The 14,164-nt window shown below is 41.8% G+C and overlaps 1 protein-coding gene across 3 annotated transcripts in view; it reads right to left on the reverse strand.

Moving 5' to 3' along the window:
- Positions 1-1,620: 1,620 nt before the first annotated feature.
- Positions 1,621-14,164, reverse strand: part of PAPOLG (poly(A) polymerase gamma) — a 34,295-nt gene continuing 21,751 nt past the window's right edge. For 2 of the 3 annotated variants that reach the window (XM_045294110.1, XM_045294112.1), the window contains 11 exons: positions 13,957-14,041; positions 13,562-13,615; positions 11,486-11,605; positions 11,050-11,159; positions 10,161-10,282; positions 9,681-9,856; positions 9,101-9,192; positions 8,795-9,018; positions 8,140-8,205; positions 7,879-7,935; positions 1,621-5,521 (listed from right to left, as the gene is read on the reverse strand). In XM_045294110.1, coding sequence (XP_045150045.1) covers positions 5,423-5,521; positions 7,879-7,935; positions 8,140-8,205; positions 8,795-9,018; positions 9,101-9,192; positions 9,681-9,856; positions 10,161-10,282; positions 11,050-11,159; positions 11,486-11,605; positions 13,562-13,615; positions 13,957-14,041 — 1,205 coding nt within the window. In that variant the 3' untranslated portion in view covers positions 1,621-5,422. The remainder of the gene's footprint in view (positions 5,522-7,878; positions 7,936-8,139; positions 8,206-8,794; positions 9,019-9,100; positions 9,193-9,680; positions 9,857-10,160; positions 10,283-11,049; positions 11,160-11,485; positions 11,606-13,561; positions 13,616-13,956; positions 14,042-14,164) is intronic. The other variant, XM_045294111.1, reaches the window with a different exon arrangement.

A 14,164-nucleotide genomic window follows, 5' to 3' on the forward strand; every position in this document is an offset into this window, starting at 1 on the left:
CTGTATGGAAGGAAACCTGTTTCCGATTCGCCATTATGATCCAGGACAAGTATGAGGCATGAGCAGCTTCCAAGGGGATCTGCCAGCCAGGTCAGTAACTGTTGGTGGGAGCAGAAAGCCATCTTTCTCCTAAGAGGAGGGTCAGAGACAGGAACACTACATTCAAACTGTCTAGATCCAGATGCAGGATATGTTGAGAATCAAATTTCACATTTTATTTAAAAGTTTTCTGATTATATAGCAACACTTTTTAGTTTACCCTCTAATAGTATTTGTATCAGGGTCCACAATCTGTTAGAATGCTTGTTAACATTTCAGCATTTTAATCGTAGTGTAGGGAGTCAGTAGCACCTTCAGAAATCCACACTCCAGGTTGGCCAGCAATTTGGAAGCCCGCACTTCAAATGCAACTAGCTCTGTCACAGTTCAATCAACCAATTTGTCTATTTGGCTTCCAATTCAATGCCATTGAGTTGATGCTGTCTATAGGGCAGAGTAGAACTTCCCCTGTGGGTTTCTGAAATGGTCAATCTTCATGGGAATGGAAAGCCTACATGTCCAATGCGTCTCCTGTGGTTAAACAAGTAATTTTAAGGTATGACATCAGAGGTAGGCATTGGCGCTCATTTGTTACTGCTCTTACAAGAAGTGTAAGGATGATGTGATATGTGGACCGTGTCAAAACGTTTTAAAAAATAAAACTTTAAGGATGCAGCACACTCTGTAACCTGTACTTCTATGGACAATATCCAAGGCTTAACTGCTAAACACACCTGTGCCCCACCATGAGTAGATGATGCTGGCTACAAGATTTTGTGGACAAAAACTTGCCTTTACAAGTCTACCTTACTGAACCCTGGCTGCAAAGGTGGTCAGATAACCTAGTAGACCAGAACGCTCGGACTTCTTTCGGCTTACACAGAAGGTTGTACAAACTGTTGTTACTGTATGCCAGTAACTATGTAGGTAAAGCACCGACTACACCTTAGCATAAGAAAAATAAAAAAAATCCTACAACTGGACCAGTAAGCAACATGCTCAATGGAGATTTAAGGACCACTGACGAACTGATGCATTTGAATTATGGTGCTGGCAAAGGACACTGAGCAATAGCACCATGGACTGCCAGGAGGACAAGTGTTTTGGAAGATGTACAGCCACAATGCTCCTTTGAAGTGAGGGGAGCGACCCTTCACCTCGGGCACTTTGGGCATGTGGTCAGGAGACAAGTCCCTGGAAGAAGACATCCTACTTGGTGGGGGTCCAACAGGGAACAGAGGAGGGAACAGCAGTGGCGGCCAACAGCGCATCACAGACCCCCAACTGTGAGGATGGAGAACGCAGCAGTGTTTCCTTCTGCTAGTAAGGCTGATGTGCATCCAAACCGACTAGATTACACCTGACACGTGTGGCAAAACTGAGCCTGGCTTTCAGACTCCATCGGCAGGAAGCTGTGGCAGTCACTCATCCTCGCCAATTCCACGACAGCTACCACCATCTGACCAGGCAAGCGAGCCAGAGTGGCAAGTAACTGGTTGTCAGTTTGAAAAATAACTAGGAAAGGGTTCTTTGCTACTCCCATCTCAATTATTCCCAAATAATAACACTCAAGCACCAAAATTTATCAAAGCAAGTTTATTCGATTATTGATTCCATCATTAATGAGGTTCCAGTGTACAACTGAGAGTAAAGGCGATCCAAGTAAGGGCAGGAACAATCAGAACTACACAAACATCTTTCACGAGAGCAACAGCAGCTCTTTCCTTTGACAGAATACTGCCAGTTAACACAGCACCAGCTGTCTCAAAAATATCCCAAGTCCTCTGTAAGGCAATTTTGTGGAGCTTTGCTAAAATGCAGCAAATAGTCGAAACATGACAGCAGCCTTAATGGTAATCATATGTGCAACTTGAGTGTAAAATTATGTGAGAAAACTTAAGAAAAAACAGATAGAAAATGATTTAAACCTGCCCCCCCCCAAAAAAAACAAAAACAAAAACACCACAACTGAGTAGAATTATACAACCAAAAAAAGAAAAAATAGGAATTTGGGAAAGATGAGACCTTGCACAAGTCTTATAAAAAATCCTAAACAAATAGTTATCATCATTGAGATGTACTTCCTTCCACCACCGGCACTATTTTTTAATACTATCATGACACAAATCCTATGCTTTATAGGCAGTTATTTTCACATACACAACTTTATCAAAAAATGTATATTGTAACCTAAAGCTCTTCTATTTATTGGTCTGTTCAGTCTCTTAAGGCCCGAACCATGACCTAAGTATGAACCTGAGTACGACCAAACTCAAGAGTATTCGTATATCCAGCAGCATGCATTTTTCTACTCTTGCCGATGCTTCGTTTTTTGAACCTTGGGGAGAAACTCAGTGTTCCAGAAGAGTCCTCCACCAGGTCCCTTGACTAGTTAGGAGCCACACACAGTACGTTTCCAGAAATATCCTGCAGAAAAATCCCACGGGAAGATTTTCCAACTAGTTCATCGTCATTCAATCCTGGACAGCTATGGTTCCTACCTTTTTTGAGGGTCACGAACTGCTCCAAAGAAAGGTATGAACTACCCCCCCCCCAAAATGCAATATACATAAAAACATTACTATGTACAACTGCAAGGGGCCCCCTAAGGGTCCATGGCCCCCAAGTTAGGCACTCTTATTTTGAACTTGTTGATCCAGCAGCAATGACGTTTACCCCATACAACATTCCCATCTTCACTTAATTGTTCCTATGGCAAATTGCTATCAATCATTTAGTCACCTGCTAATCTAAGACAAAGTTATTCATTCTTTTAAGCACCAACAGACTTAAAATTCATCCTCCTGTCCCAATTTCGGCAGGTTTTATGCCATGTACCTGGTATTTGAAATTGGTTAGGTCCCTACAGTATAAGCTAGCAGGTAAGTGTTTGCCTTGAGCTCCAGTCACTGAAAACGAGCAGATTAAAGGTTAATACCTTTGTGAAAATGAACATGCATCTAAATTTTGAAGAACAGGCAAGGTGCCTTTATAAAATATGTTTCTAGATAACAGTTGAAAACAAACACCTATACTTAACACCTCAGAGAATAACAAACAATCCCACAGCAGGTCTTCTCCTTTTACTTACGTGGAACTGGTATACTGGTATTGTGGACGACTCCCTCCTATGACAACAGAATATCAGGCAAGTTTTCTATCTACTGTCCAGGAGAGAAAACACTTCATTTCTGACCGAACCCACCAGGATTCTGAAGCTGCATCACTGATCATGCCTTCCCCTATGTTGAATGGACCAACAAACGGAGAGAAATGACTAGCTCACAGTACAAGGCTGAGCTCACTGCTTTCTTGTTGAAGAAAAACAACACGACTAACTCTAGGCACCTGCTTGCCTAGTATGGTGAACCTGCACACACAGAAGATCCTCAGAGGCTCTGAAGACTGCTTTAGCAGCAGGGGCGGGCAGCTGGCATGTCAGCTTCACCGTGCAAACACATCAAATATATAAAACTCAATCAAATCCCATACAATAGAACTTTCGAGCCAGCTGATCTGTTCATCATCACTCAGGTTTTGCGCTGAGTGTTTGGCGAACGAACTCCAGAATACTCGAATCAAGGACCAGCTGAGAGGTTTCACCTTGGTCACGGGACTTCATTTTTCTTGCTTTTTGCTATCTACAAAAATGAATACTGGAACAACCAATGCTGATCCTTGCTCTCTTTCCTTCTGAGAAGGATTTCCTTTGCAGAGATTCAGGAGGGAGGGAACCGGGGCAGGAATGGGAGGAGTCTGCTCTCTGACCCTCGGGGCCCAATGATTCCACTGCAAGGGGCTAGTGGAAGAGTCAGATGGCTCCTGGATGCTGACCACAGGTAGCGCAGGGGTACCGAAATACACAACCAAATATTTTCCACCTAATTTTCAAAGGTGCCATTTTGTGTTTCCCTACTGGGCTACTAAACACTGAATGAAAGGTGCATCAGGTACTATTTATTGGCATCCGGGGCTGTGCAATCTGTACATTTTCCTTTTAAGAAGAATTCAAGCATAATCCATATTTTAAAAATTAGACTAAAGAGAGACAACAAAGGTTTTAAAGTTTTCTCTTTGAAAAGATGGTATCTTACAGTACATACAAAAATACTCTGAAAATACATGACTTCATTTACAAAACACTGAATCAAACATTACAAGAATTACATGGTTATGGACTGTAATAAACTGAGCATGCGTTCATGAAACGTAAAGAAGATTAAGAAATGTGTTGAAAAAAGCAGTGTAAAAAAAGACAACTCATAGTTAAATAAAAATTACAAAGGCCCTGAGCCAATTAATGGTTGGTAACAATGTTGGTAACAAACCCACTGCCTAGCTCCGCATGCCCAGCCCAGGGAGAAACTGTTTTAAGCTGTAGAGTCAGTGACTGTCAGGAAATATCACACCTCGGCTAATTTTACACCTCAAAAATACAACTTTTTCATATTTAAGGATATCTTATTGTTGATGCTGGCATGAGCTGCTTGTTGGTAAAAAGAAAAAAATACCAGTCAACTAACAAGAATGGCATATAATAGGTTATGTAACAATTTCAACGTTCATTTACTGATTTTCAGTATTCTGGTTATATTTTGATTTTTAATAAAGATGCATTTCAGAGGCCTCCATGGGAGGCAAAATAGAAAGAAATCATGGTGCCCCACCCTCGTACGTAATCACTGGACGAATCCTCCCTGATAGCTGTGCACACTGTACAGAAAAGCATACACACCAACATGTTTACACATTCCATGTGCCAATCTGGAAAAATAATTTAAGTCAACAGAACAGACAATAAAGACATCTACATAAACGAGGAAAGCTACCTCACATTCATCCATCTCGGGTTTCACAAAGCGGCTTCAATGCTAAAGCAAATGTGCTGACAAATTACAAGACTTTTTTTGTGTTTTTTTGTTTTCAACTTTTTTAGCTCTACACAGTGATTATAACATACAAGTAGGAAGGAAGGAAGGAAGGTCAGAAGGAAGGAAGGAAGGCGGGAAGGAAGAAAGGAGACAGGAAGGAAGGAAAGGAGGGAGAAGAAAAGAAACAGAAAGAGGGGAAGTTCAGTGGCCCAAACTGGTTCTAACAGAAAAACCAGCACTGAGAATTAAGGCAGCAAACCCTCCAAACTCAAAGCCAAAATACTGACAATCGGACAGCAGGTGGTCCTCAGAGAGGTGCATGCAGCAATCAGTGAGAGACTGCTACAGCACCTGCAGGTCAGAGTGTAAACGTTAAAAACCCACCTGCAGGTCAGGAGGTGGTGACTGTCACTTCCATCATCTTGGGATGACAGCCACTGCACGTTTAAAAAGAGCAGCTGGTTCTTTGCCACTAACTGACTGCATGTTCACTAAGTGGGGAGGCACGGCTTTTACCGATTAAGGGTCAGTCGGATGGAATTTTTGACAACACGGATGCTTTTTGCTGGAACTGGAGATGATGAATCCGGAAGTTCCTTACTGGGTAGTCTCTAGTAGAAAACAGAGAAACCAAGAAGAAGACACACATCTGAGATCAAGGTCCACACGTGACACGGTACTAAATCCAACTACAAGACCAGTCACCAAACTTCAGTCTGCGGACTCCCTCCTCCTCTCCTGGATCACAGGCATCTCTTGGAACCTTCTGCCAAGTCAAAGGTGAAGTGCAGAGGGTGTAAGTCAGGGTAGAGTCTGTGTGTGTAAAGGAAGAGAGGCCTTTCACTTGTGTGTTGAGGAATGTATAAAGGTCCTCATCAGAGCCAGGCACTTGTAAGAGAGAAACAGGGAGAAGACAGTCAAGAGGAAGCTCTCGGAGGAGCGGGGTGGGAGAAGTGACCAAGCAGGGAGAAGACAGTCAAGAGGAAGCTCTCGGAGGAGCGGGGTGGGAGAAGTGACCAAGCTATGTGTCAGAGAGAGGAAAGCTTAATATATGAGAACTGCATTCCTCAGTGTGTGTCTGCAATGCCCTCCACAGAGAAGAGCACTGTAGTCACCAGCATGCGCAGTCTTTCTGTCAGGCAAGGCAATTGTGATAGTGGTGAAATGTAGGAACATCTGTGTAACGGATTCTGCAGGCTATTATGAAGACAAGAAAGAGTCTCAGCAACTGAGAAGCAACAGAAGACCTCCAAAATACAGACTGCGTGACGGAAACAGTATGTGAATTTTTTGCCAAGGGATGACTGCAAAAATTAATTTTCCTCTTGTGTTATTTCTGCTACACAAATACCCATTATCACACTCACATCCATTAAAAAGAGATTATGTGTACCCAATCACAATGATCGACGCATAATTCCTCTCTCACCGCTCCCTAGGGGGATGAGCAACAGAAAGTGGGTGAAGGGAGACAGTGGTCAGTGTTAAGAGATGAAAACAATAATAATTTATAATTTATCAAGGGGTCATGAGGATGAGAAGGGAGAGTGAAGAAAAAAAAAGAGCTGATACCAAGGGATCAAATAGAAAGTAAATGTTTAGAAAATGATGTCAACATATGTAAAAATATGCTTGACACAAGTGATGTATGGAATGTCATTCCCCAATAAGATGATCTTTTTTTTTTTTTTAAATCCATTTATTGGGGCTCATACAATTCATCACAATACATACATCAATTGTGTAGAGCACATCTATACATTTGTTGCCCTCATCATTCCCAAAATTCGCTTGCCTCTTGGGTTCCCGGAATCAGCTCACTTTCCTTTTTTTTCCCCCTCCCCCTCCCTTCCTCTGCCCCTCTCCCCCATGCACCCTTGATAATTTATAAATTATTATTATGTCTTATATTACACTGCCCGGCGTCTCCCTTCACCTACCCCTCTGTTGCCCATCCCCCAGAGAGGAGGAGATTATATGTAGTTCTCTGTGATCAATTCCCTTACTACACCCCCCTTCCCTCCTGGTATCGCCACTGTCACCCCTGGTCCTGAGTGGATGTGTATGTGTTTGAGGGTGTGTATGTGTTTGAGGGTGGGGGGAGAATGTTCTAAAACTGATGTGGCGATGATTGTACAATTCTTAGTATGATTGAATGATATGTAAATTATGTGTCAATAAAACTGTTGGGGGGTGGGGAAGAAATCTTATAATGCAGAATGAGGTTTTCATTCAGACAGAGTGCTACTGACTTAACTTAGGTAACTGGCTTTCAGAGCCACACCGTCAAGAGTTTTGCATTAAGCGGCAGCTGACAGAAAGTCTATGGAGAAGTCACCATCCTACATGGCCAACACTGAATTATGACTGTGGGTTAGACTTGCTTCTGTGTTGGGTGGTCTCTAACAAGTTGTATCTTCCTCACTATCCTTAGTTTCTCTCCTTACTTGTCAGATATTAATATTGCTGAAATCAAGTAAGATAATGAATGAGAAGTACTTGGCACATATTACATTTAACAAATATGAATTTTTTTTTTAAATTATGAAAAATATCCAGCAGAGAATAGTACAGTGTGGCTGTAGGTGCCACAACCAAGTTCAGCCATGATTACAATTTTGACATGCTGTTTTGGCTTAGCCCTGTAACTTTTATCCCTAAGCTATTTTGAATTAAAAATTGATATTGTCATGTTATTAAACATCTCAAAGCGGTCTGCTTCCATTATCATCCTAACAACACACCCAGGTTTCTTGTAACTCACTGTCTCGTTACAGCGAGAGTGCCACAAGCTCCAGTGAGAGCTCTGTCGGTTCTGTTCTCAGAGGGCGGCACTGGGGAAGGTGGCGGGGGAGCAGGGGGCAGTGAGAGGCACTTGACATTCTGATGCGTGAAAATAAACTCATCTGCACCTACAGGGTACAAGTTTTACTTCTAAATTTTACCTGTAAATAAGGCTACATATTACCTTTATGCGTGATGTATCAATAGTTGGAATAGGCATAGATTCTCCTTCAGCGGTGTCCTAAGAGCAGAAGAATTATACAAAAATAAGAGCTTTCTTTTCTATAGGTAAACGCTGTGGCCAGCATTAAATGCTTCCACGAAAGAGAACATAAGCAAAGCTTGTCGGTGGATTGAGTTACTGATCCACTGCCTAACAAGGTCTGACTTGAACGTATGGCTCGGGAACAACGCATGTTTGGGAGCACACAGCTAATGTATTTACCACTGCTTTTCTCTTCCTGTTTTCAGCAGCACGAGGGTCTTTAAACGTTGACTCAATATGAAGAAGCTAAAATATTAACATGAAAATGAGTTATTATTACAGATTTAAGGGGGAACCCCCCCCTCCCCAAATCCACAAAAACAAAAGCTTATCAATTTGGAGACTAATTACTGATTAGCAAACCACTATAAACATGGGTGTACTGGGCAGAGATTTTAAATTAGGTCCAATTCAACCAGGCCCCTTAATTTCTATAGTTTGATCTTTATGGTGAGATCAATTCAGAGTGTAACTAAGATATAGCTTAACCCCCACCTACTGGAGGCAAAGATGACCCGCACTAAGTATCAGTCATTTAAGTTATTACCACTGTAAAGTTCTGTACAAGTCACAGAGAAACTCAGACCAGTCATTCCAGTTTTCAGACACACTGAAATTTGAATTTAGGTCAATTTGATTTTACGATTAAAAAAATCAGTATCATTCTTCTGTTTCATTTACAAGCCTTCTTTTAAACAGCCAAAACAAAGAGGACACTCAGGAGCAACAGGCAACTTTTAGCTTCGTTTGTGCTATTTTAGCTTTGGGTGTCACCTTCTTTTTGAAGGCAGTGTTTCACAAATCAACTACTGAATCACCACGAAAACAGCAGTACCTTTTCCTCTGCATCTTTCAGCTTCGTGGAAGGCCCATCGACTGATGGGGACAGGGATGTCTGGGGGGTAATGCTCTTCGTCATATTTGACAGTCCATTGAGGTGTGGCTGGCCCTGGGCAGGGTTGTGGGGGGCTGGGACTCTAGGAACGACATTCCGTCCTACTACCGTAGGGATGGTGCACACAGCTGGGGGTGAGGCCGCTTTCACTGTGGAGTCTGCTTCTGAAAGGGGGAGGGGCCTTTAGTAACCCAATCACATTGCAGAATTAGCAGAATCAGTCCCACCAGGCATTCAGACACCTACTTGCGCCAATGACTGGAATGGACAGTCCGTGGGCCGGCGGAGCACTCGGGGGCTTCTTCTCAGTCACGGCCGCCCCGGGCTCAGCGCTGCTCCTAGTCAAAGCAGTGACTGCTGTCATTCAAGCAGTGATTTAAACAGGACTTACTGAAAACACCCTTAATTTGTAGGATTTCTTTGTTAAAGCACTTTTTAAAAAAAAGTAACAAACACAATTTTATTTATGTACTTTTCAATAAGTTTGCATCACATGGATTGTGTCCAATAGCCTTAGCAGGCAGGTGGTACAGCACTCTTATTTTTAGGACAGAAGATCCAGTGAGAATTAAAATTTATGAATTAAAATTTAAACAGGAAGCCTGTGCATTTCTGTGTATGCATCTATACCCACATGCTCAGAAGCCTACCCTAGTCGCCCAGAGGGTTACTACAAATGGGTCAATATTTCTAAGCAGGAAATCAACCAACAATTAATACTACCTTTCGACAACGAAGAAAAGGCATTTAGGAAAGGTAAAGAAGAGTCTACATTGTGCCCAAGAAAACTTCAACCAGAGGCTGAAAGGACAACTGTGAAGCACACCTTTCTGCTTCTCCCCCAGGACGACTGTCAGGCTTCGAGGGTCTGACTAATGACACTGGGGAATTAAAAGGGGTTCCATTATCAGTGTCTCTGGAGCTATCCAAGGATTTGCCATCCAGCGACGGTCTCTTGGATTGAAGTCCACCCAAACTCTGACTTACATCAGAAAGACTTTGCTGAAAGAAGGGAAAACGTATTAATTTCAAGAAGCAAAAGCGAATATAAAGAGGCTATCAATTTTGATGTTCAAGAGGGCATTAAAAAGTTTGTAGAAAAATTCCACTTCCTTCTAATTCTCCAATAGATGTGGATTGTCTTTTACGACCAAAGTCAGTCAGATCTGAGTGCTGGATTGAATTTTGCTGCATGCACCACCCCCCGCCCAGCCCTGTTTCTTCCTCAAATGTCTGGGAGCTGTTATGAGCACAAATTGGTTCCCAGGACCGTTCACTTGACTGGAGCCATAAGCTACAAGCTGACCTTTTTCTTCTTTTGAAGAATGTCTGGTGGAAGGTAGTAATGAAGCTGTTTCTTCTTTACATGCGTGGCTTCAATTTTCATTCCCTCCTTTAACATGTTTATATTGTTTGCTTGTCTGTAGACTGTAAAAATGTAAGTTAATAGCAAACTACTTTCTGAACCAATGGCTGTCATTATTTGTATATGCACACATCTCCACTATGTTTCCATTACTTTACACACACTTATCACTCCCTAATGAACAAATACTTCTTAAACATTTCCACATCACAATACTATTTGAAAATTGTCGAGGGTGGGTTGGAAAGGGGGAACCGATTACAAGATCTACATGTGACCTCTTCCCTGGGGGACAGACAACAGAAAAGTGGGTGAAGGGAGACATCGGACAGGGCAAGATATGACAAAATAATAATTTATAAATTATCAAGGGTTCATGAGGGATGAACCATGTAGAGTGTATTAACTGTTTGAAGATGGAAGAAAACTAAGCAGTTAATACACTCTACATGGCACAAAGACCCCCAAAAGTATCTAGTGAAGCCCCCTCCTTCCTGTTCCCGGACACCCTCAGTCCCCTGACCCAGAAACGACGACTTCTGCCACTTTTTCTTTATCCAGCCATGTGTCCTTTTGGCCACGGTCTGCACACCTTGCTTTTGTCCTTTGTGTCCTTCTATAAATGGTAACACAGTTTATGCTATGTTTTCCAACCCCTCTTCCCCAAGTATGTCTTAGAAATTACTTCACCCTTTCTTTTAATAGCCACCTTAGTATTCTACAGTTATGCAATATAGACATACCACATTCATTTGAACAATTGTGGAACTTGAGAAAATATAGCCGGCCAGATCTTAGATAGGAGAGCCAGTGTATGAGAGAGTCTTACCTGTGTCCGTAAATGACTGGATATCATATGTCAAGTCTATGTTAACACTTTCTGCATTTTCTACTCGCCGAAAAATTATTCCCAGGAACCACATTGATACATAATTGTTGCTACAAAGGTAAAATGTAAGGATTCCCATTAATTTTTATAATTTTATATAAACCACTCAATAATTAAAAGTTGCTTAGTATATAAGCATAAATACAATTCATAATGGCTTGGCCAAATTCTTAAACTGGTCTCTAAAACAATGTGAAGTTATCCGGTGTTATGGCCTAGAGTAAGAGATGCCCCAGATATTACCCTAAAGTCTTGTTGAGGCCTGAGGGCAACCAAACAGAATGCACTTCGTGTTCATGAATAGCCGCTCATAATCAAACACATAACGTATTATCCCATGAATGTGCCTAAGCAACTTATTCTTCAAATTACTTACTCTTTATGGTGTTCTTTATTTCCTGGGAACGATTGGGGATTTACATGAGCAAGAATAATAAATTCATTGCGTTCTAAATTTCCAACAAGGACGCGAATTTTAGATTCCACTAACCCGACCCTGAAATAAAAGAATGGAACAAGGTTTTGTTTGTCTACGTCCTTATTTAATTTGGAAGCTATATTCACATACGCCAAACATTATGCTTTACATGTTCATAGGGATTTATTGAAATTGGATCAAATATTACTAACACTGATAATATATTCAGACTTCTACAATTCCACTCTCTACTTCAGAAAGATAGTGGTTGTCAGATATTCTTTGTCACTTTATGAACTAGAAAGAATCCACAGGAATATTTTAATTTGCCAAATACTTGAACAGGCTTACATATTTATGCGCTTCATCAGCAGATATACACCAAGTGGAATTCTTTCCCAGTGTTACACAAGGGAGGCACTGACAAACTCTTTACACCAAGGGACGGGCAGCAAATATTTTAGGCTTTGTGAGACACGTAGTGTCAATTAGTTACACCTAGCCAACTCTGCCATGTTGCACAAAACATACTATAAAAAACATGTACACAAACAAGCACGACTGGTTCCACATGAAACTTTATAGATTATATTGCTCTTGACCCTTCATCTGGACAAATTAAAACACTCCAGTGAAAAGGTTCTTTTAATTACCTTTCATCTCTTGAAGCAAAAATAAGACCGTACTGTCATGTTTCACTTTTCCAGAAGTCACACCAGAGGAAAGCAAAACCAACTCTGGTGGCCTAACAGCGTCTGCCTGGCGGGGCCAGGGACGTAGCACACACACTTCCATTCACTCCCATGGTGGTGCTGTGAAATTGGATGGGAGTAATCTGAACGCTGAGCGAACACCCTGTTATGCACAGGTAGTCTGAGAGTCTCAAAAAGTATGTGGATCAATTCCATTTTCCCACAACCTTTCTGCAGTACCCTGCTCATGCATGTTTGGACAGGTTCAGTACACATGCCAAGGTAAGCCCTGAGTGATCTGTGAGTCCCAAACAGCTGTGGGAAGCCTGGCCTGGTCAGAGCCTGGTGGGAGTTGGAAGGCTCGAGAGATGGAACGGAGCGACTACTTCCCAGCATCTCCCTGCAAGTTGCTGCAAGGACACAAGTCACAATGGCAGGTGCAGCCCAGGGGCTGCAGCCAAACTGTGGTGGTGGCAGCCCCTAACAGTGGAAACCTGAAGCTTAGTCTTGCCTCCTGGTGCCTCCTAGGCAAGGCCCCTCCTTCCCATACCACGAATGCTTTTGTGGACATTCTATTGTCCAAACATGTTGTGTGGTACATACTTGAGGCCAAAGTGAATTCCGATGAAATAGGGCCTTTTGACCAAAAAACAACTCCTATCTCGACAGAAGCTAAATATTCTGTAATCTTTCATGTTATCTCATGGCCTAAATTAAAAGGATTTTTGCCTTCCCTCCAAATATTTGAAGGAAAACATGAGCAAAAGGGGGGAGGGAGAACATAGCAAAAGGAAGCTGGGTGTCAGATCCATTTACACGGCTTCACTTTGCTTTAATTTGACTGCAAAATGACAATAAGGGATTATCATCTGCACATATATCCTTATATCCTATTTCACTCTTGATTCTGAAAAATAAACTTGATGTTATTAAAACACTAAAGGCTCCAGAATAACATACAACAGTCAGAGGCATAATCTAGGAATTTGGACAGTGAGGAAAAATGGCAAAACACGCACACATCACTGCTACAGAGAGCCAAATGAGTTACCATCAAGTGACACCAACTCTCGGCAACCCCATGTGCAGAGGAGAACTATGCTCCGGCGGACTTTCGTGGCAAAACCAAAAAGGTGGATTCCTACTCAGAGAGATCCTATACGCCGAGAACTTCCCCACAGGGCTTCTGAGGCTGTCAGCCATGAAGGAAGCCGACTGCCACAGCGCCGGCCAGTGGTGCTTCAACTTCTGTGCCACCAGGGTTCCTTTACAAGGCTCAGCATCATATAAATATACTTACACCACCATGCAATCAGGAGAGATTCTGAAATACAAGTCTTACCACTCTAGATGGTTTTCTTCCGTCGAAGCACTGGCAGTCAGGACGATGTAATGCCTGTGGAGAATTTCCAGCACCACCAGAAAACAGACAAAGCCAGAAACATTGTTAGGTCCTGCTTTCCCATCATTCCCATTTCTTCCCACCATGCTCCCAAAGGAGCAAAAGCGCATAAACATAGTTTATGAACACGAAAATAGGTTCAGATTGTCATAAAATTAATTCTAGATCATACAATTAAAAATATACTCATTAATATCAAAACAAACCACTAACACTGTATCAGACACTACTAGAATTTAGAAAGTCTCACTTGAGATCTCCACACATCAACTCTACTAAATTTTCACATTATTGCTCTTAATATACACACACACAAGCTGCAAAATTTCCAATACCTATACTTTTGAAAAAAATTGGGTGGCTCAAATAGTTTGGACCAATCTGATTTTCCTTGGAGAATTTCATCTGTGACTGTGAGACCTAAAGTAAAAGGAAAAGAAAAGGTTGCTTTGAAAATGGATCAAGGGCATTGCTAATTCCTCAATATCCTACACCCCAAACTTCTAATCCAACCACATTCTTGAGTTTAATTTTATATATATA

Source organism: Echinops telfairi, unplaced genomic scaffold (genome assembly GCF_000313985.2).
Source record: "Echinops telfairi isolate 266 unplaced genomic scaffold, ASM31398v2 ScPeMD7_2573;HRSCAF=3158, whole genome shotgun sequence".
Taxonomy (NCBI): domain Eukaryota; kingdom Metazoa; phylum Chordata; class Mammalia; order Afrosoricida; family Tenrecidae; genus Echinops; species Echinops telfairi.